Source organism: Capra hircus (assembly GCF_001704415.2).
Source record: "Capra hircus breed San Clemente chromosome X unlocalized genomic scaffold, ASM170441v1, whole genome shotgun sequence".
Lineage (NCBI taxonomy): Eukaryota > Metazoa > Chordata > Mammalia > Artiodactyla > Bovidae > Capra > Capra hircus.
The window spans coordinates 31942390-31968992 of record NW_017189516.1 but is presented as its reverse complement, the minus strand read 5'-3'; the positions used below and the strand labels follow the sequence as shown (position 1 = coordinate 31968992).

Below are 26603 nucleotides of genomic sequence, written 5' to 3'. Positions count from 1 at the left end.
AAAGCATGGCATCAGATGGGGGTTGGAATGTCTTATCCTAGTTTCTTCACCATGTTAGTGTGTGTGTGGGCTTTGGGCTGGTGAGTGTGAGGGGTGGAAGAATGGGCAGATAAGGGGACACTAGAAGTAATCTTTTGTCCTTGCAAATACAAATAAAAATCCTCTGGAGGTGGTCTTTGATACTTGTTAGGAAATTTGGCTCATGCAAATTCTCACCCCACCTGGAAATACATACACTGTCATTTTGCTTAGGTTTTCAAAATCTCATTGCCAAGTCATTTCTGAATGATTCCTTTAGGAAGGTATTTGGTTTTATAGCCATTAGTTTAACCCCGATTTCTCAACTATCTTCAGGACAGTATGGAGTGGGCAGAGAAACTTCCCCAAACAGAACAGCGCTGCTTCTGTCAGCCTGTAGTTTGACATGGATTTTCTTTAGCTATACTTACACCTCCTATCTTGGATTTTTTTTTTCCAGCAAGCACAGTGTGGCCTGGATCTTCGACACATCACTGTAGTGGAGCTGGTAGGGGTGTTCCCAACCCTCATCGGCAGGATAGGAGCAAAGGTGATGCCTCCAGCCCTGGCCCTGCAGCTCAGGTAGGGGGAAGTTCTCCTCTTAAATGTTGTTACCTATAAATGTACTTTTTTCTGATCAGGGTCCCTGATTTCTGTCTATTGAGTCTTGATTCCAGGCAATGTTTCAGTACTTTTGTTCTGGGAGTATTATAACCACGTTAATTGGCATGTGGCTGCTTATCGAAATATATAATGCAGAGAGTAATCACCAGGGTTCTTCCTCTCCCCTCCCCCAGGTGTTTTTGCTTTGTCTTTGTGTTTATTTTTCCCTTGGCTGGGGAGGGATGGAAAGGGGAGAGAATACAAAAAGGACCTTAAGCAGTCTTTGGTCTTATTAAGAGGGCAGGCATCCAGTTTAGCCTTTCCAGGCTTGGCATCCTGTTCCTCCATGCTTCCAGGGCGCATATCCATAGCCCCATTTTAACAACTGTTTTATTTTGGTAACGTATAATGCCAGAATCATGGTGTTCGGACTCTCGGTAATGGTGCATTAAAAAAGCAAAAATTAGCAGCCAAAAGGTAATTTCAGAGCGACTCAAACTTTTACTTGTGTCTTTTGACCACTGTGAAAAGAATAATAGAAAAAGCAAAGCTCCTTAAAAACCTTCCTTTCTCATCTATCTTTTTCTCTCATGCTCTGTAGAGGAGGGGGTAGATCTCTGTTCTTATGGTCCCAAGCTATTGGTAGTTCCACTATCTTGTAGCATCCACATCCCAGAAGATATTACTTCCGGGTTGTACAAAGAAGGGGAAAGAGTGAAAAAAGAATGCCATTTGTGTATGTGCATGTGTGTCATATTGGAAGCATACAATTGCTGACTCTGAATCCATTGGCCAGAACTCATCACATGATTGTGATCAGAGTTTAAGGGAGACTGGGAAATATGGTCTTTGTATATACTCAGGAAGAAGAAAATGAAATAAAACTTGGTGAACCATATCACAGATTTTCAAAAAAGTTCACAGAAATTCCTTATCATGATGGAAATATGTCTTTAGCAAGTGTTGTTATGTAGTGACATAATTTATTTTTTTTAATTTCCTTATTTTCCATCTGCCTTAAAAAATAATTTTACTTATATTTTGCTGTGCTGGGTCTTCATTGCTCCCCAGGCTTTTCTTTAGTTGCAGCGAGCAGGGGCTACTCTCTAGTTGTGGTGTGCAAGCTTCTCATTGCAGTGGCTTCTCTTGTTATGGAGCGTGGGCTCTAGATATGTGGGCTTCAGTAGTTGCAGCTCCTGGATTCAAGAGCACAGGTTCAATAGTTGTGGCACATGGGCTTAGTTGCTCAGCGGCATTCCATCTGATTTTTGACCCACCACACATTTGATTTATACCTGTTTCCTCGCAGAGTCCACAACAGGCCCATCCACAACAGGATCAAAAATTCAGAAGGCCAGGGATAGAAAATGATAAAGAGGCCTGAATTCTCTTTTGTTGGCTGAAGGAGAAGCCGGGGAACACTCATCAGCTTTTATGTATTCATTTTTGTCCTCCTGCATTTGTATCTAGTACCTCTGTAGGGGTGACACTTGTGAGGTCAGAACTAGATCTTTTCGAATTTGCTACCTAGTACCTAGCACAGTGCCTGGTGCTATGTTGGTGCTAAGTGATTCAAAGGGAATCAGCTTTACTATTTCCAGGGGTGACAGTACTCTTTAAGAGTATCTGTATCATTCCCAACACTTCAAATTGAAGATAAGAAAATGTGAGAGGGCTGTTGCCATCTGAAAAATTTGAAAATTCTCAAAGTAGATTTCATGAAGCTATTGCACATTTAGAACTACCTATACATATGCTATGGTATGTCAATGATTTTTTTTTTTCTAAAAAGAACGCTGCAGAATTTAACAAAGAGTTTTTCTGGATTGCAAATATACAGAGAGAATCTTTGAAGGATAGAAAAATCTGATTTAAGAAAATTTCTGTAATTCAGGTTGTATATGTTGGGGCTACTATAGACCTCTGTAGGCTAATGCTAATGATTTAAACAGTAAATAAGCTGCATAAAAGACTTGTGCAGTGGATCTCAAGCTTTACCCTGCCTCAGAATCTCTGGGAGGGCTGATAAAGAGTGCAGGACCCCAGCCCCAGAGTTTCTGACTCACTTGGTCTATAGTGGGGCCTGAGAACTTGCATTCCTAGGAAGTTTCCAGGTGTTGCTGATGCTTGTGGTCTGAGGATCACAGTCAGTGAACCACACTGCCTTGTGCTTTTACCAAATGCTTCACAGTTTTGAAATAGAATGTCTATTGTTTTCAATGTAAAAGTCCTTAAACTTCTTGGTTAAGTTTACTCCTAAGTATTTATTCATTTCGCTACAATTATAAAAGTGATTTTTCTATTTCTGGTGCTTCCTTATTGTTGTTGTTGTTCAGTTGCTCAGTTGCGTCTGACTTATTGCAACCCCATGGACTGCAACATGACAGGCTTCCCTGTCCTTCACTATCTCCTAGAGTTTGCTCAAATTCATGTCCATTGAGTCGGTGATGATCCAGCTATCTCATTCTCTATCGCCACCTTCTCCTCTTGTCCACAATCTTTCCCAGCATCAAGGTCTTTTCCAAAGAGTCGGTTCTTCTCATCAGGTGACCAAACTATTGGAGCTTCAGCTTCAGCATTAGTCCTTCCAATGACTATTCAGGGTTGATTTCCTTTGGGATTGACTGCTTTGATCTCTTTCTGTCCAAGGGATTCTCAAGAGACTTCTCCAACAACACAGTTCAAAAGCATGAATTCTTTGGAACTCAACTTTCTTTATGGTCCAACTCACATCCATACATGACTACTGGAAAAACCATAGCTTTCACTGAAGACCTTAGTTGGCACAATGATGTCTCTGCTTATAATACACTGTCCAGGTTTGTCATGTCTTTTCTTCCATGGAGCAAGCATCTTTTGAGGCTGCAGTCACTGCCACAGTGTTTTTGGAGTCCAAGAAAATAGTCTGCCACTGTTCCCATTGTTTCCCCATCTATTTGCCATGAAGTGTTGGGACCAGACGCCGTGATCTTAGTGTTTTGAATGTTGAGTTTTAAGCCAGCTTTTTCACTCTCCTATTTCACCATCATCATGCGACTCTAGTTCATCTTTTGTTTCTGCCATTAGCGTCGTGTCTTCTGTATATGTGAGGTTACTGATATTTCTCCCATAAATCTTGATTCCAGCTTAAGATTCATCCAGCCCAGCCTTTCACATGATGTACTCTGCATATAAGTTAAATAAGGAGGGTGGAAATATACAGCCTTAATGTACTCCTTTCCCAATTTTGAACCAGTCTGTTGTTCCATGTCTGGTTCTAACTGTTGTTTCTTAACCTGCATACAGGTTTCTCAGGAGGCAGGTAAGGCAATCTGGTATTCCCATCTTTTTAAGAATTTTCCACATTTTATTGTGATCTACACAGTCAAAGGCTTTAGACTACTCAGTGAAGCACAAGTAGATGTTTTTTCTGGAATTCCATTGCCTTTTCAATGATCCAACTGATATTGGCTTTTTGATCTCTGTTTCCTTTGCCTTTTCTAAATCCAGCTTGTACATCTGGAGGTTCTTGGTTCACGTAATGTTGAAGCCTAGCTTGAAGGATTTTGAGCATTACTTTGCTAGCATGTGAAACAAGCACAGCTGTGCAGTAGTTTGAACATTCTTTGGCATTGCCCTTCTTTGGGATTGGAATGAAAACTGGCCTTTTCTGGTCCTGTGGCCACTGCTGAGTTTTCCAAATTTGCTGGCCTATTGAGTGCAGCACTTTACCAGCATCATCTTTTAGGATTTGAAATAGCTCAGCTGGAATTGCATCACCTCCACTAGCTTTGTTCATAGTGATGCTTTCTAAGGCCGACTTGACTTCACACTTCAGGGTGTCTGGCTGTAGGTGAGTGATCACATCATTGGGTTACCTGGGTCATTAAGACTTTTTGTATAGTTCTTCTATGTATTCTTGCCACCTCTTAATATCTTCTGCTTCTGTGAGGTCAATACCATTACTGTCCTTTATTGTGCCCATCTTTGCATGAAATGTTCCCTTGGTATCTCTGATTTTCTTAAAGAGATCTAGTCTTTCCCATTCTATAGCTTTTCTCTCTTTCTTTGCATTGTTCATTTAGGAGGCTTTCTTATCTCTCCTTGGTTTTCTTTGGAGCTGTGCATTCAGATGGGTAATATCTTTCCTTTCCTGCTTTGCCTTTTGCTTCTTTTCTTAGGTATTTGCAAGGCCTCCCCAAACAACCATTTTGCCTTGTTTCTGTTTTGATGATCTATTCATTGTTGTAAGCTGGATATTAAAGTCCCCTACTATCCTTCTCCTTGTATTTGTCCTTTTAGGTCTGTTAATATTTGCTTTATTTATTTAAGTGCCACTGTGCCAGTTATACACACACACACACACACACGTATATATATTTAACAAATATTATATCCTATTTTTGGATTGAACCCTTTATCACTACGAATCACCCTTCTTTAGAGCATTATAGTCTTTATCTTAAAATATTCTGTCTAAGCATAGCTATCCAGGTTACTTTTGGTTTGCACTTGCATTGGATATATTTTTCCATTCCTTTAATTTCATTTTGTGTGTCCTCACATCTGAATTGTGTCCCTTGTAGTCACCACATAGATAGGTCTTGATTTTTTTTAATCCATTCAGCTACCCTTTCTTTTTATTAGGTAATTTAGTCCACTTAAATTATTGATAGATGCATACTTATTGCCACTTTCTTAATTGTTTTGGCTGTTTTATAGTTGCTCTGTTACTTTCTTCTCTTGTTCTCTTTCTATGTGATTAGATGACTTTAGCAGTATGCTTAGATTACTTTCTCATTATCCTTTGTGTATCTACTGTAGGTTTCTGGTCACCATGAAATGTATATATAAACTATTTATAGTGGTTTAAGTTGATAACAAATTAACTTTGAATACATTCTAAAGGAACTCAAATATTTCTGCAAAATAAATAGACTCACAGAGATAGAAAACAAATTTAAGCTTACCAAATAGGATAGTGTGGGGTTGAGGGAGACTGGGTGAAATTAGGAAGCTGGGTTTGACATATATACACTAGTAGAAAAAAAGAGAAATAACAAATACCTCCTATATGTCAAAGGGAACAATATTCAATAGCCTATAATGGAAAGGAATCTGAAAATATATATATCTGTATTTATGTATAACTATCACTTTGTTGGATACCTAAAATAATTTAACTACTTCCATTTTAAAATGGTTACAATGTTTAAAACGTAGATATGTTAATAAAAGTAGTGGATCTATAAAGCTAGTATAAAGGTTTAAAGACAAAAGCAGTAAAACAACTACAATAGCTACTTCAGGGATACACAGGATTAAAAGATAATAAATGTGACATGAAAAAACAAGTTTATTTCAATCATTTTTTTAGATTCCAAATATAAGTGATGTCACATAATATTTGTCCTTTGGCTTTATTCACTTAATAAGATAATTTCTAATTCCATCCACTTTGCAAATGGCATTATTTCTTTTCTATAGCTAAGTAATATTACGTGTATATATACCACATCTTCTTTATGCCTTCGTTTGTGAATGGACAGTTAGGTTGCTTCCATGTCTTGGCTGTTGTAAATAGTAGTGCTGTGAACATTGAGGTATATGAACGTTTTCTTTCTTTTTTATTTTATTGTCGTATAATTTCTTTACAATATTCTGTAGTTTCCTTTATACAGCAAAGTGATTTAGTTATACCTATAATCATTCTTTATTGGGTTGTTTTCTCGCATAGGTTATTACACAATATTTAGTAAAGTTTTCTGTGCTACATATTAGGTCTTTCTTGGTTATCAACCTTTATAGAGTAATGGATATATGTTAATCCAAAGCTCTTAATTTATTCCTCCTCCTCCATGTTTCCCCTTTGGTAGGTATATGTTTCTTTTCAATATGTATAAATCTGTTTCTGTGTTACAAATAAGTTCATTTGCATTGTTTTTTAAAAATTAGATTCCACATATGAATGATATCATATAATATTTGTCTTTCTCTGTCTGGCTTACTTAGTATGGCAATCTCTTGGTCCATCTAAGCTGCTACAAATGGCATTGTTTCATTCTTTTTTGTTGCTGAGTATTTTTCCATGCCATATATATGTGGGTGTGTGTGTCTCTATGTGTGTACACACAATATCTTTATCCTTTCCTCTGTTGATGGACACTTGGTTACTTCCATGTACTGGCTATTGTAAATAGTGCTGCTATGAACATTGGCATGCACATATCTTTTTGAATTCTGCTTTTCTCCAGATATATATCTAAGAGTGGGATTGCTGGATTACATGGTAGCTTTAGTTTTTAAAATTTTATTTATTTAGTTTTGGTTGCACTGGTTCTTCACTGCTGTGCGGGCTTTTGCTAGTTGCAGCAAGTGGTGCCTACACTGTGGTATACAGACATCTCATTGCAGTGGCTTCTCTTGCTGTGGAGCATAGGCTCTAGAGGTTGCAGCCTCCAGTAGTTGTGGCGTGTGGGTTCAATAGCTGAGGTTCCTGGGCTCTAGAGCACAGGCTCAATAGTTGTGGCTCACAGGTTTAGTTGCTCTTTGGCATTCATTCCATCTGCCTTTTGACCCACCAAATATTTGATTTATACCTCTTTTCTCACAGAGAGTCTACCCCATCCACATCAGGATGAAAAATTCAGAAGGCCAGGGATGGAAAATGATAAATAGGCCTGAATTCTCTTTAGTTTAGACCACTTGACCTGCCTCCTAAGAAATCTGTAAGCAGGTCAAGAGCAACAGTTAGCACTGGATATGGAAAAACAGACTGGTTCCAAATCGGGAAAGGAGTATGTCAAGGGTGTATACTGTCACCCTGCTTATTTAACTTATATGCAGAGTACATCATGAGCAGTGCTGAGCTGGATGAAACACAAGTTGGAATCAAGATTTCTGGGACTAATATCAATAACCTCAGATATGCAGATGATACCACCCTTATGGCAGAAAGCAAAGAAGAACTAAAGAACCTCTTGATGAAAGTGAAAGAGGAAAGTGGAAAAGTTGGCTTAAAACTGAGCATTCAGATAATTAAGATCATGGCATCTGGTCCCATCACTTCATGGCAAATAGATGGGCTAACAGTGGAAACAGTGACAGACTTTATTCTTTTGGGCTCCAAAACCACTGAAGATGGTGACTGCAGCCATAAAATTAAAAGACGCTTGCTCCTTTGAAGAAAAGTTATGACCAACCTAGACAGCTTATTAAAAAGCAGAGACATTACTTTGCCAACAAAGATATGTCTAGTCAAAGCTATGGTTTTTCCAGTAGTCATTTATGGATGTGAGAGTTGGACTATAAAGAAAGCCAAGCGCCAACGAATTGATGCTTTTGAACTGTGGTGTTGGAGAAGACTCTTGAGAGTCCCTTGGACTGCAAGGAGATCCAACCAGTCCATCCTAAAGGAAATCAGTCCTGAATATTCATTGTAAGGACTGATGCTGAAGCTGAAACTCCAATACTTTGGCCACCTGGTGTGAAGAACTGACTCATTGGAAAAGACCCTGATGCTAGGAGAGATTGAAGATGGGAGGAGAAGGGAACGACAGAGGATGAGATGGTTGGATGGCATCACCAACTCCATGGACATGAGTTTGAGTAAGCTCTGGGAGTTGGTGATGAGCAGGGAGGCCTGTCGTGCTGCAGTCCATGAGGTCACAAAGAGACAAGAGTGAGCGGGGGAGATGCCGGGAGCCACCATGGGAGATCCCACCCATGACAAAGTTCATACGAAAGAGAACTCTTAAGCAAGGCTTCAGAACTCAGGGGGCTCCCTAGGCTTTCTCAAGCATCTACCCCCAAACCAGAAAAAAAAACAAAAAACAAAACGAGGTGACCAAGCTGCTTGTGTGAGCGAGGCCCAAAAGCTTTATTTTTCAAAAGGTACTTTTATACCTTGCCTTATACATAGAGGGAAATGAAAGATGCAAGGTCATACCAAGTCAGCCCAAACATTCCAGCAGTTTTGCCCTTATCGAAACCAGGATTTTTTTGCATACCTTTCCCACAAATGATGTTGTGTACAGTATCTTCTGGCTTTGGAGGCCTGTGAACATTTTATGACCCTCTTTTGATAAAGGCTGCTCAACCAGAAAACTTATTTTCCCTCAAAGTGTTTTTTCTTTATATTTCTAATCTATGTCAGCCTCAGAAAATGCCAAACAGAGTTAACGTTTTTCACAGAGCAAAGGTGCAGTGAGTTACAAGAAAGAACCAATTAGCTCAAAAGTCTGATATGGTTAAATTCAAGGCTACACTTGTTTTTCTAGCATTCTCACTATGTTAACTAATGCACTCCCAGGTGCACAGTGGATAAGAGATATGGGAACTTAGCAACAAGCATTGGCCCAGTAATGAAATCCTACATCAGCACTAGCACTACTCTTAATAACTTTTAACTCTTTCAGAGGCTCTATGTTTTAGGCTTTCTGTGCCTCTCACAGTTGGGAGGCTGTAAATAATCACATGCGTAGCTGTAAGAGTCTAGATATACCTGCCGAGCAAGCTAGAATGCTAACAGAGGGGGTTTGATTTGAAATATTCCTCTCATGTCCAGGAGACTCATTAGCTATAGCCCTAAGTTGATTTTCTCCAGCGAAAGGTGGTCAGGGTTAGCCCCCTGTTAATATCAGAGGAGTTGGTGAAAGTCATGAAATAGTGAAACAGACAGATTCTGGTTTTGGGGTAGATGCTCGAGAAAGCCTAGGGAGCCCCTTGAGTTCTGAAGCCTTGCTTAACAGTCCTCTTCCACATGAACTTTGTCATGGGTGGGATCTCCCATGGTGGCTCCCGGCAGGAAAGATTGAAGGTGGGAGGAGAAGGGAATGACAGAGGATGAGATGGTTGGATGACATCACTGATTCAATGGACATGAGTTTGAGTAAGCTCTGGGAGGTGGTGATGAATAGGGAGGCCTTGCGTGCTGCAGTCCATGGGGTCACAAAGAGTCAGACAAGAGTGAGTGACTGAACTGAACAGAACTCTCTTTAGTTAGCTGAAGGAAAATACTGGGAACTCACTCATCAGCTTTTATTTATTCATTTTTTTCTCCTGCTGTATTTGCATCTAATAATTCCCTAGGTTTAACACTTTGAGGTCAGTACTAGATCTTTTTAGCATTTGCTACCTAGCATAGCACCTGGTGCCATGCGGGTGCTAAGTAAGTAAATGACTCTGAATGGAATCAGCTTTACTATTTCCAGTGCGTGATGGTAGCCTTTAAGAATATATGTATGATTACCAACACTTCAATTTGAAGATAAGAAAACTTAAGAGGACAGTTGACATCTAAAAATTTTCATTGAAAATTCTCAAAATAGGTTTCATGAAGCTGTTGCTCATTAAGAACTAACTCCTGAAAGGCTCTGTCAGTGATTTGAAAATCCTCTTGTATAATTTACTAAAAGGTTTTTTTTTTTTTCTGGATTGCAGATATGTAGAGAGAATATTTATAAAACCTTGATGTGATTTTTAAATTGCTTAAATTTGAAGAATAGAAAAATCTGATTCAAGAAAACTTCTGTGATTCAGGTTTTATATGTTGAGGCTATTGTAGACCTCCATAGACTAATGCTGATGATGTAACAAAAAATAAGCTGCATAAATGATTTATACAATAGTTCTCTAGCTTTATCCTGCCTCAGAATCTCCAGGAAGGCTGTTAAGGGGCCCCAGAGTTTCTGACTCACTTGGTCTAGGGAGGGGCCTGTGAACTTGCATTTTTAGCAAGTGTCCAGGTGTTGCTGATGCTTGTGGTCTGGGGATCACAGTGAGTGAACCACTGCCTTGTGCTTTTACCAAAGGCTTCACAGCTTTGAAATGGAATGTCTATTGTTTTCAATGTACAAGTCTTTTAACTTCTTGATTACGTTTACTCCTATGTATTTATTCATTTTCATACAATTATAAAAGTGATTTTTCCATTTCTGCTGCTTTCTTATTGTTGTTGTTCAGCCGCTCAGTCATGTCCGACTCTTTGCAACCCCATGAATGGCAGCATGCCCAGCTTCCCTACCCTTCACTAACTTCTGGAGTTCACTCAAACTCATGTCCATTGAGTTGGTGATGCTGTCCAATCATCTCATCTTCTGTCACCCTCTTCTCCGCCTGCCCTCAATCTTTCCCAGCATCAGGGTCTTTTCAATGAGTTGGCTCTTTGCATCAAGTGGCCAAAGTATCAGAGCTTCAGTATCAGTCCTTCCAATGAATATTGAGGGTTGATTTCCTTTAGGATTGACTGGTTTGATCTGCTTGCTGTCCAAGCCACTCTCAAGAGTATGCTCCAACACCAGAGTTTGAAAGCAGCAATGCTTCCGTGCTCTAATGGTCCACCTCTCACATCCATACATGACTACTGGAAAAATCATAGCTTTGACTAGATGGATGTTTGTTGGCAAAGTGTTGTCTCTGCTGTTTAATACACTGTCTAGGTTTGTCATAGCTTTTCTTTTAAGGAGCAAGCATCTTAATTTTGTGGCTGCTGTCACTGTAGGCAGTGATTTCAGAGCCAAAGAAAATAATGTCTCACTGTTTCCATTTTTACACATCTATTTGCCATGAAGTGATGGGACCAGATACCATGATCTTAGTTTTTTGAATGTTGTTTTAAGCCAGCCTTTTCACTCTCCTCTTTCACCTTCATCAAGAGCCTCTGTAGTTCCTTTTCAATTTCTTCCATTAGGATGGTATTATCTGCATATCTGAAGTTATTGATATTTCTTCTGGCAATCTTGATTCCAGGTTGAGTTTCATCCCCACCATTTCATGCATAAAAGTTAAATAATCAGGGTGACAATATACAGCCTTGATGCACTTCTTCCCAATTTGGAACCAATCTGTTGTTCCGTGTCTGGTTCTAAATATTGCTTCTGATCTAGTTACAGGTTTCTCAGGAGGCAGGGGAAATTGGTTTGGTATTCACATCTTTTGAAGAATTTTCCAGTTTATTGAGGTCCACACAGTTAAATGGCTTCCCTGGTGGCTCAGCCGGTAAAGCAACTGCCTGCAATGTGGGAGACCCGGGTTCAATCCCTGGGTCGGGAAGATCCCCTGGAGAAGGAAATGGCAACCCACTCCAGTATCCTTGCCTGGAGAATCCCATGGATGGAGGAGCCTGGTAGGCTACAGTCCATGAGGGTCGCAAAGAGTCAGACACGACTGAGCTACTTCACTTTCACTTTCACACAGTCAAAGGCTTTAGCCTACTCAGTGAAGCAGATGATCTTCAGGAACTCCCTTGCCTTTTTTTTATGATCCAACGGATGTTGGCAATTTGATCACTGGTTCCTCTGCCTTTTCTAAACCAGCTTGTACATCTGGAAGTTCTTGGTTCATGTATTGTTGAAGCCTAGCTGGACGGATTTTGAGCATACCTTGCTAGCATGTGAAACGAGGGCAGTTTTGCGATAGTTTGAACATTCTTTGGCATTGCCTTTCTTTGGAATTGGAATGAAAATTGACCTTTTCCAGTCCTCTGACCCCTCCTGAGTTTTCCAAATTTGCTGACATGTTGAGTTCAGCACTTTTACAGCATCATCTTTAAGGATTCAAAATAGTTCAGCTGGAATTCCATCACCTCCACTAGCATGGTTTGTAGTAATGCTTCCTAAAGCCCACTTGACTTTGCACTCCTGGGTGTCTGGCTCTAGGTGAATGATCACACCATCATGGTTATCCAGGTCATAAAGATCTTTTTGTATAGTTCCTCTGTGTATTCTTGCCACCTCTTCTTAATATCTTCTGTTTCTGTTAGGTCCATATCATTTCTTTCCTTTATTGTGCCCATCTTTGTATGAAATGTTCCCTTGGTATCTCTAATTTTCTTGAAGAGATTCCTAGTCTTTCCCATTCTGTTGTTTTCCTCTGTGTCTTTGCATTGTTTATTTATAAGAAGGCGTTCTTATCTCTCCTTGCTATTCTTTGGAACTCTGCTTTCAGATGGGTATATCTTTCTTTTCCCCTTTGCCTTTGACTTCTTTTCTAAGCTATTTGTAAGGTCTCCTCAAGACAACCATTTTGCCTTATTGCATTTCTTTTTCTTTGGGATGATTTTGATCACCGCCTCCTGCACAATGTTATGAACCTCCATCCATAGTTCTTTAGGCAGTTTGTTCTGGATTAAATCCCTTGAATCTATTTGACTTCCAGTGTATATTCAAGAGAATTTTGATTTAGGTTATATATGCATAGCCTAGTGGTTTTCCCTATTGTGTTCTATTTAAGTCTGAATTTTGCAATAAGAAGCTCATGATTTGAGCCCCAGTCAGCTCCAGGTCTTGTTTATTTCAAATATACTACTTAAGAAGACCAGAGAACTAGCTCCAGAAGGAATGAAAAGACTGAACCAAAGTGGAAACGATGCCCAGTTGTGGATGTGTCTGATGGTGAAAGTAAACTCTGATGCTGTTAAGAACCATATTGCATAGGAAGGTGGAATGTTAGGTCCAAGAATCAAGGTAAATTGGACCTGGTCAAAGGAGATGACAAGAGTGAACATCAACATTTTAGGTATCAGTGAACTAAAATGGGTGAAAATGGGAAAATTTAATTCAAATGACCATTATATCTACTACTGTGGGCATGAATCCCTTAGAATTGGAGTCACCCTCACAGTCAACAGAAGAGTCCAAAATGCCATTCTTGGTTTCAGTCTCACAAATGACAGAATGATCTCAGTTTGCTTCCAAGGCAAACCATTCAGCAACACAGTAATCCAACTCTATGCCCCAACCACTAATATTGTGGAAGCTAAAGTTAAATAGTTGTATGAAGACCTACATGACTTTCTAGAACTAACACCAAAAAAGGATGCTTTTTCATCATCAGTTCAGTCGCTCAGTCGTGTCCGACTCTTTGCGGCCCTGTGAATCGCAGCACGCCAGGCCTTCCTGTCCATCACCAACTCCCGGAGTTCACTCAGACTCACGTCCATCGAGTCAGTGATGCCATCCAGCCATCTCATCCTCTGTCATCCCCTTCTCCTCCTGCTCCCAGTCCCTCCCAGCATCAGGGTCTTTTCCAATGAGTCAGTTCTTCACACCAGGTGGCCAAAGTATTGAGTTTCAGCTTTACCATCAGTCCTTCCAATGAACACCCAGGACTAATCTCCTTCAGAATGGACTGGTTGGATCTCCTTGCAGTCCAAGGGACTCTCAAGAGTCTTCTCCAACACCACAGTTCAAAAGCATCAATTCTTCGGTGCTCAGCTTTCTTCACAGTCCAACTCTCACATCCATACATGACCACTGGAAAAACCGTAGCCTTGACTAGACGGACCTTTGTTGTCAAAGTAATGTCTCTGCTTTTTAATATGCTATCTAGGTTGGTCATAACTTTCCTTCCAAGGAGTAAGCATCTTTTAATTTCATGGCTGCAATCACTATCTGCAGTGATTTTGGAGCATAGAAAAATAAAGTCAGCCACTGTTTCCACTGTTTCCCCATCTATTTGCCATGAAGTGATGGGACCGGATGCCATGATCTTAGTTTTCTGAATGTTGAAATTTAAGCCAGCTCTTTCACTCTCCTCTTTCACTTTCATCAACAGGCTCTTTAGTTCTTCTTTGGTTTCTGCCATAAGGGTGGTGTCATCTGCATAGCTGAGGTTATTGATATTTCTCCCAGCAATCTTGATTCCAGCTTGTGCTTCCTCCAGCCCAGCGTTTCTCATGATGTACTCTGCATATAAGTTAAATAAGCAGGGTGACAATATACCGCCTTGATGTACTCCTTTTCCTATTTGGAACCATAGACTGTCAAATTTCTTGGCATATGATTTCTCATAACAGACTCTTATCCTTTGTATATCTGTGGTAGCATGTGTGAGTCTCCTCTTTCTTTTCTGTTCTGGTGAGTCCAGCTAAAGTTTTATGAATTTTACCTTTGTGCAAAGAACAAGCTTTTTTTTTGCTTTGCAATGCTTTATATTTTATACATTAAGCACATTTCCTCATGTGATCAAATGTCTTCTTATAGTGTGATTCTGAACAGCCTCACAGTACACAACGAGAAACATCCATGTAATTCAGTTAACCAACCTCCTACTGTATGGTATTTCTAGTGTTTTCTGCTTTTTATTTTTTTTTTTGAAATTGTAGTTTCTTTATTTTCTTTTATTTTTTTAAATTTATTTATTTTACTGGTGTTTTTTATTGTTTTTCTGGATGCTCCTTCATTTATTTCTTCTCTGATCCTCATTATTTCCTTACTTCTACTAACTTTGGGCATTGTTTGGTCTTTTTCTAGTTCTTTCAGGTGTAAAGTTATGTTCTTTTAGAGACTTTTTCTTGATAAGTATTTTTGCCCTGAAATTCTTGTTTAGAACTGCTTTTTCTGCATTTCATAAGTTTTAGAATATTTTATTTCAATTCTCATTTGACTGTATTTTTTTATTTCTCTTTGACCTGCAGGTTGTCCAATAATACACTGTTTACTTGCCACATTGTATGTTTCCAGTTTTCATATATTTGATTTCTAAGTTTGATACATTATGATCTTAAATGATGCTGGATATGATTTCAATCATCTTAAATTAATGCTTGTTTTAAGCCTAGCATCCTGTCCTAGAGATAGGATCTATCTCTATCCTAGAGAATGTTCTGTGTGCACATGAGAATATATATTCTATTGCTTTGGATGGGATGTTCTGTATTTCTCTGTTAAATCCATGGTTTATTGTGTTTAAGGCTGTTTTGTTTATGACTTTCCATCTGAATGATCTATCCATTGTTGTATGCTGCATATTAAAGTCCCCTACTGTCATTGTCCTTGTATTTCTCCTTGTAGGTCTGTTATATTTGCTCTATATATTTAAGCACTCCTATGCTGATTGTATATATATTTACAAATATTATATCCTCTTTTTGGATTGAACTCTTTATGATTATATATCACCCTTCTATAGCTCATTGTAGTCCTTGTCTTAAAGTCTATTTTGTCTGATATAAGAATAGCTATCCAGCTTACTTTTGGTTTTTACTTCCATACAATATGGGCTTCCCTTGTGGCTCAGCTGGTAAAGAATCCACCTGCAATGCAGGAGACCTGGGTTTGATCCCTGGGTTGGGCAGATCCCCTGGAGAAGGGAAAGGCTACCCACTCTAGTATTCTGGCGTGGAGAATTCCAGGGACTATACAGTCCATGGGGTCACAAAGAGTCAGACACGACTGAGTGACGTTCACATTCACGTTCACATCCATACAATATATTTCTCCATTCCTTCACTTTCAGTTTGTTTGTGTCCTCACATCTAGATTGAGTCCCTTGTAGTCAACATATAGATAGAACTTGTCTGTTTGTTTTAATCCATTCAGCTATACTTTTTTTTTATTAGATAATTTAGCCAACTTAGATTATTTATAGATATATACTTTACTGTGATTTTGTTAATTGTGTTTTGGCTGTTTTGTAGTTCCTCTCTTACATTCTTCTTTTATTCTCTGTGATTTGATGACGTTAGCTGTACACTTAGATTCCTTTCTCATCATTTCTGTGTCTATGTTTCTGGTTTCTGGTCACCATGAAACTTATATATAACATATATTGATAATGGTTTATTTTTAAGTTGATAACAACTTAAGTTTAAATGCATTTTAAAGCTCCACAAATATTTTTAAAAAACAAAACTGGACTCAGAGACATAGAAAACAAACATGGTTACCAAAGAGGATAGTGGGAGGTTGAGCAAGAGTGGGAGAAATTAGGAATTTCGGGTTAACATATACATACTACTGTAAATAAAAGAGAAATAACAAAGACCTCTTGTGTACCACAGGAAACAATATTCAATAACCTATAATGGTAAAGAATCTGAAAAATAACATATATTTTTATGTATAACTATCACCTCAAACTAAATTTAAATTAACTACTTGCACTGTAAAATGGATAAAATAAAATATTTAAACTGATAAAAATGTTGATATATTGATAAAGGTAGTGGATCTATAAAGCTCGTATAAAGGCTGAAAGACAAAAGTAGTAAAATAACTACAATAACTACTTAAGTGATACACATGATTAAAAGTTATTAAATGTGACATCAAAAACAAGTTCACTTAAATCATATTTTAGATTCCACATATAATTGATGTCATATGATATTTGTAATTCTTTGCCATTCTTCACTTAATAAGATAATTTCTAATTCCACCCAAATGCCATTTTTTATTACCACTAAGTAATATTCCATTCTGTCAGACCTCTCCAACATGACCCTTCTGTCTTGGGTGGCCCCACACAGCATGGCTTAGTTTCATTGAGTTAGACAAGGCTGTGGTCCGTGTGATCAGATTGGCCTGTTGTCTGTGATTGTGGTTTCAGTCTGTCTGCCCTCTGATGCCCTCTCTCAGTGCCTACCATCTTACTTGGGTTTCTCTTACCTTGGATGTGGGGTATCTCTTCACAGCTAAGTGAGAAATAGATTTAAGGGACTAGATCTGATAGAGTGCCTGATGAACTATAGATGGAGGTTCATGACATTGTGCAGGAGACAGGAATCAAGACCATCCCCATGGAAAAGAAATGCAAAAAAGCAAAATGGCTGTCTGAGGAGCCCTTACAAATAGGTGTGAAAAGAAGAGAAGTCAAAAGCAAAGGAGAAAAGGAAAGATATACCCATTTGAATGCAGAGTTCCAAAGAATAGCAAGGAGAGATAAGAAAGCCTTCCTCAGCGATCAATGCAAAGAAATAGGGGAAAACAATAGAATGGGAAAGACTAGAGATCTCTTCAAGACAATTAGAGATACCAAGGGAACACTTCATGCAAAGATGGGCTCGATAAAGGACAGAAATGGTATGGACCTATGAAGCAAATGATATTAAGAAGAGGTGGCAAGAATACACATAAGAACTGTACAAAAAAGATCTTCACGACCCAGATAATCATAACGGTGTGATCACTCACCTAGAGCCAGACATACTAGAATGTGAAGTCAGATGGACCTTAGGAAGCATTACTACAAACAAAGCTAGTGGAGGTGATGGAATTCCAGTTGAGCTATTTCAACTCCTGAAAGATGATGCTGTGAAAGTACTGCACTCAATATGCCAGCAAATTTGGAAAACTCAGCAGTGGCCACAGGACTGGAAAAGGTCAGTTTTCATTCCAATCCCAAAGAAAGGCAATGCCAAAGAATGCTCAAACTACCACACAGTTGCACTCATCTCACATGCTAGTAAAGTGATGCTTAAAATTTTCCAAGTCAGGCTTCAGCAATACGTGAACCGTGAACTTCCAGATGTTCAAGCTGGTTTTAGAAAAGGCAGAGGAACCAGAGATCAAATTGCCAACATCTGCTGGATCATCAGAAAAGCAAGAGAGTTCCAGAAAAACATCTATTTCTGCTTTATTGACTATGCCAAAGCCTTTGTTTGACTGTGTGGTTCACAATAAACTGTGGAAAATTCTTCAAGAGATGGGAATACCAGACCATCTGACCTGCCTCTTGAGAAACCTATATGCAGGTTAGGAAGCAACAGTTAGAACTGGACATGGAACAATAGACTGGTTCCAAATAGGAAAAGGAGTACGTCAAGGCTGTATATTGTCACCCTGCTTATTGAACTTATATGCAGAGTACATCATGAGAAACACTGGGCTGGATGAAGTGCAAGCTAAATCAAGATTGCCGGGAGAAATATCAATAACCTCAGATATGCAGATGACACCACCCTTATGGCAGAAAGCGAAGAACTAAAGAGCCTCTTGATGAAAGTGAAAGAGGAGAGTGAACAAGCTGGCTTAAAGCTCAACATTCAGAAAACTAAGATCATGGCATCCGGTCCCATCACTTCATGGCAAATAGATGGGGACACAGTGGACACAGTGGCTGACTTTATTTTCTCGGCTCCAGAATCACTGCAGATGGTGATTGCAGCCATGAAATTAAAAGATGCTTACTCCTTGGAAGGAAAGTTATGACCAACCTAGACAGCATATTAAAAAGCAGAGACATTACTTTGCCAACAAGGTCCGTCTAGTCAAGGCTATGGTTTTTCCAGTGGTCATGTATGATGAGCTCCTATCGATTAATGTTCCCTGGAGTCAGGAGTTTTCTGGTGTTCTCAGGATTTGGACTTAAGCTTTCTGTCTCTGGTTTTCAGTCTTATTCTTACAGTAGCCTCAAGACTTCTCCACCTGTCACTTCCAAGGTGGTTTTAGCTTCTGCTGTTTGCTGGTCTCGTCAGTGTCTAATTTCCACCCTGACACAAGGGGGCGGTAGTGAATACATTTTTAGGCTCACTTGTTCAGTTGTGCTGTGGGGAGGGAGGGACGCTGCAAATAAATAACACTGGCGTCTGTGGGGAGTGCTCCCAGTGTCTCAGCCACACTGGGTTTGCCCCCACTCATGCGTGTGTGCTTTCCCTGTCTACACTGCTTAGGCTCTAGGTTGCTCTGCCGGGAACTGTCTGAGGCCAGCCCTGGGTTGTATGCACTTCCCAGGTCTAAGCCGCTCAGGTTCAGGTACTCGAGTAGTCCACAAAGGCGCAGACTCGGTAGGGCCTGCATTTTGTGCCCTTCTCAGGTCCCAGCAGCTCCAGTGACCAGGTGTTTGGCGAGCACGGTCTCTGCGACTTATCGCCTCCCCCATCCCTGCCACTCGGTTTTCTGGGTGTACAATTGGCACGCCTTCTCAGGCGGATGTCGACCGTCCAGAATCCCAGGAAGTCTCGGTTAGCAACGAAGCCTGCTTGCAGTTTGGTAGATAATGCCTCTCTGGGAGCGTGATTGCCCCTTCCGGCTCTGGCTGCCCTCGCCTGCCTGTCTCTGGAGGGGGGTGAGCCTGTCTGCAGCTGGCTAGCTCTGCTCAGTCCTTTGTTCTGTGAGCGGGCCTGGCATTGTCTTAGGTTAGGGCGTTTCCCGTGGTAGCTCTCCCACAGTCTGGTTTGCTGTCTCAAGTTAGTTCCCTCAGATTGCCCTCGGGGCATTCAGGCCTGTCCTTACTCTAAGCAATGCAGCCCGCGCCTCCCTGCCCAGCCCCTGCCTGCTAGTGGCGGATGCAGGCGTCTGCGCTGCTTCTCCACTGCGAGTTACTGTCGGGCATGGAATCTGTGGGTTTTGATTATTTATTTATTTTTCCTCTTGGTTATGTTGCCCTCTGAGGTTCCAAGGCTCACCAGAGACTCACCATTGAGAGTGTTTCCTGGCATTTGGAAACTTCTCTTTTTTTAAGACTCCCTTCCAGGATGGACCTCCATCCCTACCTCTTTTATCTCTCTTTTTATCTTTTTTCTTACCTCCTTTCAAGGTGCCTGATGTCCTCTGCCGGCATTCAGAAGTTGTTTTGTGGAATTTATTCAGCATTCAAATGTTCTTTTGATGAATTTGTGGGGGAGAAAGTGGTCTCCCCATCCTATTCCTCTGCCATCTTAGGACCGCCTCCCACAAAGTTTTTAATTTTGCCACAATACTTTTTTTCAAGGACTTTCTCTTATTCTCTAATTTCTCCCTTTTATAGCACCCTGTTCCCATTTTATAAACCCAGTGTCATCTTTACAGTTCCAGTATGAATTTGGATTTTTTGTAATGTTCTCTTCTGTTTCCTGTAGTATATTTGTTTTTCTCTCCAGAAATAGTTCTGTTTATTCATCATGATCTCTTTCATTTCCGTCAAATATCTGGTAAACATTCATCCATCCATATTTGGGAGCAAAGGGCTCAGGTTTGATCCCTGCATCTGGACGATCCTCTGGAGAAGGGGATGGCTACCTACTCCAGTATTCTGGCCTGGAGAATCCCATGGACAGAGGAGCCTGGCCGGCTATAGTCAGGGGTCGCACAGAGTCCAACACGACTGAACGACTAACACTTCCACGTTTTTCATTGTGATTTCACCGCCTCCCCGCCCCGCCTTGTGGTTCTTATTATGATTGCAAGAGGTACCTCAATAGCAACCCTTAGGGAACTTTGTAAAGAAAACATGGCTTATTACTCACAGGTCCTGGAGGACGCATGGCATGCGTCGGGCTGCATAGCCAGATCATGGGTAGAAACTGAGTACACGTTCAGCTTGGGTCGCTTTTATTGGGGTCTAGGATGGGATGCCTGGCGTGTTGCAGATTTAGTCTTTCTTGGTGAATTTAAAACAAGAGCGTGAATTAAAATGTCAGAAGGGAAAACCAAGTGGTCGGATGGTCTGTTATCCTAGTCAAACAGTGATCTCTAAAACAAAGGAAACTTCTGTGATGGGGAAGCCTGGCTCTCATCTAGTCTGGTAGCTGGCACTGTGTTTATTTAAGACAGCTGTCTGTGATGTGGATGCCTTGGCAATCAACAGCTTAAGATCAGACACTTACGTTACAATAAAAAAAACATTAAAAACAAACAAACAAACAAAAAACCAACTTAGGGGACTTCCCTGGTAGTCCAGTGGCTACAACTCCAAGCTCCCAGTGCAGGGGGCCTGGGTTCAGTCCGTGGTTGGGGAACTAGATCCCACATACTGCAGCTAAGACTCAGTGCAGGCAAACGAAACAAACCAACTCAGGTGCTTAGAGTGCAGTCCAGCCTGTGATGCTGAGACAGCAGAGTTAGGAGGTGAGGACATAAACGGCCTTCAGTATTTGTAGGCAGGGGCACTGTCTGTTTCTGGGTGCACCTTTTGGCCTCAGAAATGACTGACAGTCTGACGGGCCTCTTGGTCTAGGGTTGGGTTAGCCAGCAAGCACCCAGCAAGTTCCGCCAGACAATAGTGGCTCATCCTCTGGTGCCTTCAGGCAGTGCACTTAGTCCATTGTTTCTGGAACGTCTCAGTCCCCATTGCAGTGTTCCACAATGTGAACTGGGGAGCAAACCATCTGGGTGATCAGCTATATCTCCAACATGGTGCCATGGCCCTTGGGTGTCATCTCCAGTGGGCAAGGCATAGGCGTCTCCGATGGTGAACTCCTGGCCTGGGACGATGTCGCCTGGGATGGGATCATCTCTAGTGATGAGTCAGTCTGTCTCACTCACGAGTGAGGTCCTCTGGAGTGGAGGCCACCCAGGGGTAGGAACCCATGTGGATATGCAGTGTTGGTCATCGCCTGGGCATAGGCTAGCCTGATATAATGTAGAGACTTCCTTGAGGACTGCTGGTCAAAGAGAGAGGAGAGATCCTCAATGTGAGCAGAGAAAGAAACAGAGTGAAAAGACCCCGGCTGTCTAAGAACAAAGGAACAAGCAAATTTTCTGGAAAGTTAACTGAAGAGAGTTAATCCTCATTTTAAAAAAATATTCAAGTGCGGTCATGGTGAAATGGGACAGTTAATTCCTTTGTAGCCAGGCTTGTTTATATATTTGTAAATATTTAAAGTAAGAGTGAGTCGCTCAGTCATGTCTGACTCTCTGCGATTCCATGGACTGTAGCCCACCAAGCTCCTCTGTCCATGGGATTCTCCAGGCAAGAACACTCAAATGGGTTGTCATTCCCTTCTCCAGGGGATCTTCCTGACCCAGGGATCAAACCCAGGTCTCCCACATTGCAGGCAGATTCTTTACTGTCTGAGCTACAGGGAGAAATATTTGTAAATATTCAAAGCAGTTTGCAAAGTTTTGGGAGACTCAGATGGACCCTGTGTCAATCTGAGGACCATCTGTTATCAAGGACTATGTGTCCTTGATAAGACAGGCAAGATCTGTAAAATTTTAACCTTTGCTTTATTAAGTACACCTAGGCAAAGAAGAAACATATTTTGAGTGTTTTTGTTAGGCAAAGGCAATATTAGGGTTTACATGTGTAGAGAATTCATCTGATCATGATGTCTCCCATAGGTCTGTTTCTAAAGCTGACATCCACATCCACTCTGAACTCCAGATTCATTATTCTGGCTACCTGCATGACAGCTCCACTTGGATGTCTAATATGCATCTCAGATTTTACATGACATGCCTTCTCCACCTTCCATCCCAGCTGTGCCCCTGGCAAAAGACCCCAAATTGATAAAATGGCACCACCATCAAGCCAGGCATAGATTTTCTTCTTCATATCTCACTCTTCGTCTCTGGTCCACGAAGAAACGTTGCTGATGTATCCAAATCCATCTGCAGTGTGTCTACATCTCTTCATTTCCTCATCCTCCACTCCAGTTCAACCACCATTGTCTTTCACCTGGACCAGCCGTCATACCTTCCACCAGTCTCCCAGCTTCACCCTTTCCCCCTCTACATACTTCAGTGCAGCCAATACCACTGACTTCATATTCAGGGGGATTCATTTTACTTTATATTCAGTATCACAAATTGACCTTCATTCATGAGCTTATATTTTTCACCCTAGAGGGGCTATATAGAATCACCCTCAATAGAACTGAGATAAATTGTGAGTGGTATCATGCTGCTTTATTGCAGGGTGGTACAAATCAAGTAGAAAATCACACATGGATGTTTTGTAAGAGCCGCTCCCATGCGCAACAGTGGTGACCACAGGAAGTGTGTCTCTAGGAAAGCCAGCCCTGCTACCCTTAGATCGTCACTGTAGCCCAGGATGAGCTTGTCAGAGAGGGACTCTGCTATGGCAGCATCCCAGCTCCCCATCTTGCTACCCAGAAGTCTGCTTCAAACAAAATGAAGACCCGTTGATTTCATTCCCTTCCCAATCCCTTTCCCTTCACTGTTTCTGGAGATCAACACCAATCATGATTTTCAGGCCATATTTTTATAGCTCATCTATTCAGAGTCACCCACAATCACCAGGGACTCACCTCACCCATGCCCACCCTGTGTACCACATTGTTTATTAGGGGAAGGTACATTTTGTATTGTTCAGGGTCCCATGGATCCCCTTCTTCCCTCCCTCTGTGGAGATCCTGAGCTGCCTGTGGACAGGGCATTGGTAGCTCGAATGACTGCCGGATACCTGTTTTAAAACTTGAAAGGTTAAGGGTTTGCACGCGTGAATCAGCAAGGCACGTTTATTTCTTCAGGAAGCAATTACTTTATTTGAAGAACACTGAAAGAAGGAAAACTTAAAGTGAACTTTTTCTGCAAGGGCAGTACTGCGGTCTGCACTGCAGGCAGGGTGACGTTGGGCAGTCACCCAGGACTCGGGGGAAAGTCCAGTCCAGGCTCAGTCCTTCTTGTCACCGTCACCCAGGGTGAGCTTGTCCAAGAAGTACTCTGCCAGGGCATCTTCTGGGAACCCCATGTTGCTCAGGTCGCTGAGATGGTTCCGCAGCTCCCTGATGAACTTGACCTGCTGGTTCAGGTAGCCGGCCCGCAGGAACTGGCACAGGTCGGTGTCGCTGCTATCGGTGGCCAGCTGGTGCAGGTCGAGCAGGCTCTGGTTGACGTACTTCTCCAGGTGCAGGGTGTCTTGCATGGCCTGGAGTCCGCTCTCCCACTGCTGGGTCTCAGGCTTTCTGATGTCGAGGAAGCAGATGCGGCCCCCACGCTGGTTCTGCAGGAACATCAGGCGCTCGGTTGTCTTGCTGTGCTCGAGGGAGCGGAGCAGGAAGAAGTGGGAGAAACCCTTCAAGGCCACGTCAACATGGTCGAGGTAGAAGGACACTGCCAGGCAATGGAAGGAGGCGTGGAACTCCAGGGCGGCATGGCTGTTTACCGCGGCCTCACACTCGGGGCGGTAGTTCTGACGCACCTGTGAGGGCAATGTGGGCAGCATGGCGGGCAACTCCTCGAACCAGGGAAGGGCGGCTGGGATGAGGCGTCTGCGGGGCAGGAATCGGCGGGGGCGCGGGCGCCAGCGGTCTCCTCGGAACTTTCCCAGGGTGGACGATGTGGGTGGCCGGAGGCGGGCTCCGGGCCAGATGGCAGGCGGCTGGGTGCGGGCTCTGGGATGGACGGGTAATGGCGTCTGTTGGGCGGGGTCAGTGCCTGGGCTTGAGATTGGTTACGGAAGAGGTCACGTGGGTGGGCGGGATCCGTGGGCGGGATCTGTGGGCAGGGCAAGACCACTGTCTATCAAACCCAGGGTGTGGGGAGGGGGAGACCACTGTCATTCAAAGCCACGGTGAGGCAGAGCCGCTTTGAGCCGAGTACTTCGCATCCACAACGTTTTCAAGTCATTTATTTTTTAATATAAATTTATTTATTATAATTGGAGGTTAGTTACTTTAAAATATTGTATTAGTTTTGCCATACATCGACATGAATCTGCCATGGGTGTACTCGTGTTCCCCATCCTGAGCTGCCCTCCCACCTCCCTCCCCATCCCATCCCTCTGGGTCATCCCAACGCACCAGCCCCGAGCACCCTGTCTCATGCACGGAACCTGGACTGGCGATCTATTTCAAATATGACGATATACATGTTTCAGTGCCATTCTCCTAAATCATGCCACCCTCGCCCTCTCCCACAGAGTCAAAAAGACTTCTATACATCTGTATCTCTCTTGCTGTCTCACATACAGCGTTATCGTTCCCATCTTTCTAAATTCCATATATATGCATTAGTATACTGTATTGGTGTTTTTCTTTCTGGCTTACTTCACTCTGTATCATAGGCTCCAGTTTCCTCCACCTCATTAGAACGGACTCAAATGGATTCTTTTTAATGGCTGAGTAGTACTCCATTGTGTATATGTACCACGGCTTTCCACTCAAACCCATGTCCATTGAGTCAGTGATGCCATCCAACCATCTCATCCTCGGTCGTCTCCTTCTCCTCCCACCTTCAATCTTTCTCAGCATCAGGGTCTTTTCAAATGAGTCAGCCGTGCACATCAGGTGGCCAAAGGATTGGAGTTTCAGCTTCAACATCAGCCCTTCCAATGAACACTCAGGACTGATCTCCTTTAGGATGGACTGGTTGGATCTCCTTGCAGTCCAAGGGACTCTCAAGAGTCTTCTCCAACACCACAGTTCAAAAGCATCTATTCTTCAGTGCTCAGCTTTCTTTATGGTACAACTCTCACATCTGTAGATGACCACTGGAAAAACCATAGCCTTGACTAGATGGACCTTTGTTGGTAAAGTAATGTCTCTGGTTTTGAATATGCTGTCTAGGTTGGTCATAACGTTTATTCCAAGGAGGAAGCGTCTTTGAATTTCATGGCTGCAGTCACCATCTGCAGTGATTTTGGAGCCCCCCAAAATAAAGTCTGACAGTTTCCCCATCTATTTCCCATGAAGTGATGGCACCCACTGCCATGACCTTAGTTTTCTGAATTTGAGCTTTCAGTCAAATTTTTCACTCTCCTCTTTCACTTTCCTCAAGAGGTTTAGTTCTTCACTTTCTGCCATAAGGGTGGTGTCATCTGCATATCTGAGGTTATTGATATTTCTCCCGGCAAACTTGATTCCAGCTTGTGCTGCTTCCAGTCCAGCGTTTCTCATGATGTACTCTGCATAGAAGTTAAACAAGCAGGGTGACAATATACAATACTAATAACATACTCCTTTTCCCATTTGGAACCAGTATCTTGTTCCATGTCCAGTTCTAGCTGTTGCTTCCTGACTTCCATACAGAGTTCTCAAAAGCCAGGTCAGGTGGTCTGGTATTCACATCTCTTTCAGTATTTTCCATAGTTTGTCAAAGGCTTTGGCATGGTCAATAAAGCAGAAATAGGTGTTTTCCCGGAACTCTCTTGCTTTTTCTTTGATCCAGTGGATGTTGGCAATTTGATCTCTGGTTTCTCTGCCTTTCCTAAAACCAGCTTGAACATCAGGAAGTTCATGGATAACATATTGCTGAAGCCTGACTTGGAGAATTTTGAGCATTACTTTACTAGCGTGTGAGATGAGTGCAATTGTGTGGTAGTTTGAGCATTCTTTGGCATTGCCTTTCTTTGGGATTGGAATGAAAACTGACCTTTTCCAGTCCTGTGGCCACTGCTGAGTTTTCCAAATTTGCTGGCATATCGAGTGCGGGACTTTCACAGCATCATCTTTCAGGAGTTGAAATAGCTCAACTGGAATGCCATCACCTCCACTAGCTTTGTTTGTAGTGATGCTTTCTAAGGCCCCCTTGACTTCACACTCCAAGATGTCTGGCTATAGGTGAGTGATTACACCATCGTGATTATCCGGGTCATGAAGATCTTTTTTGTACAGTTCTTCT

The 26603-nt window shown here is 41.9% G+C and overlaps 1 protein-coding gene across 2 annotated transcripts in view; it reads left to right on the top strand.

Annotated features, from left to right (window-relative positions):
- SRPX (sushi repeat containing protein, X-linked) overlaps positions 1–26603 on the top strand; it is a 153558-nt gene that overhangs the window by 105390 nt on the left and 21565 nt on the right. For both annotated transcript variants that reach the window (XM_018043937.1, XM_018043938.1), the window contains one exon: positions 479–600. In XM_018043937.1, the coding sequence (XP_017899426.1) occupies positions 479–600 (122 nt within the window). The remainder of the gene's footprint in view (positions 1–478; positions 601–26603) is intronic.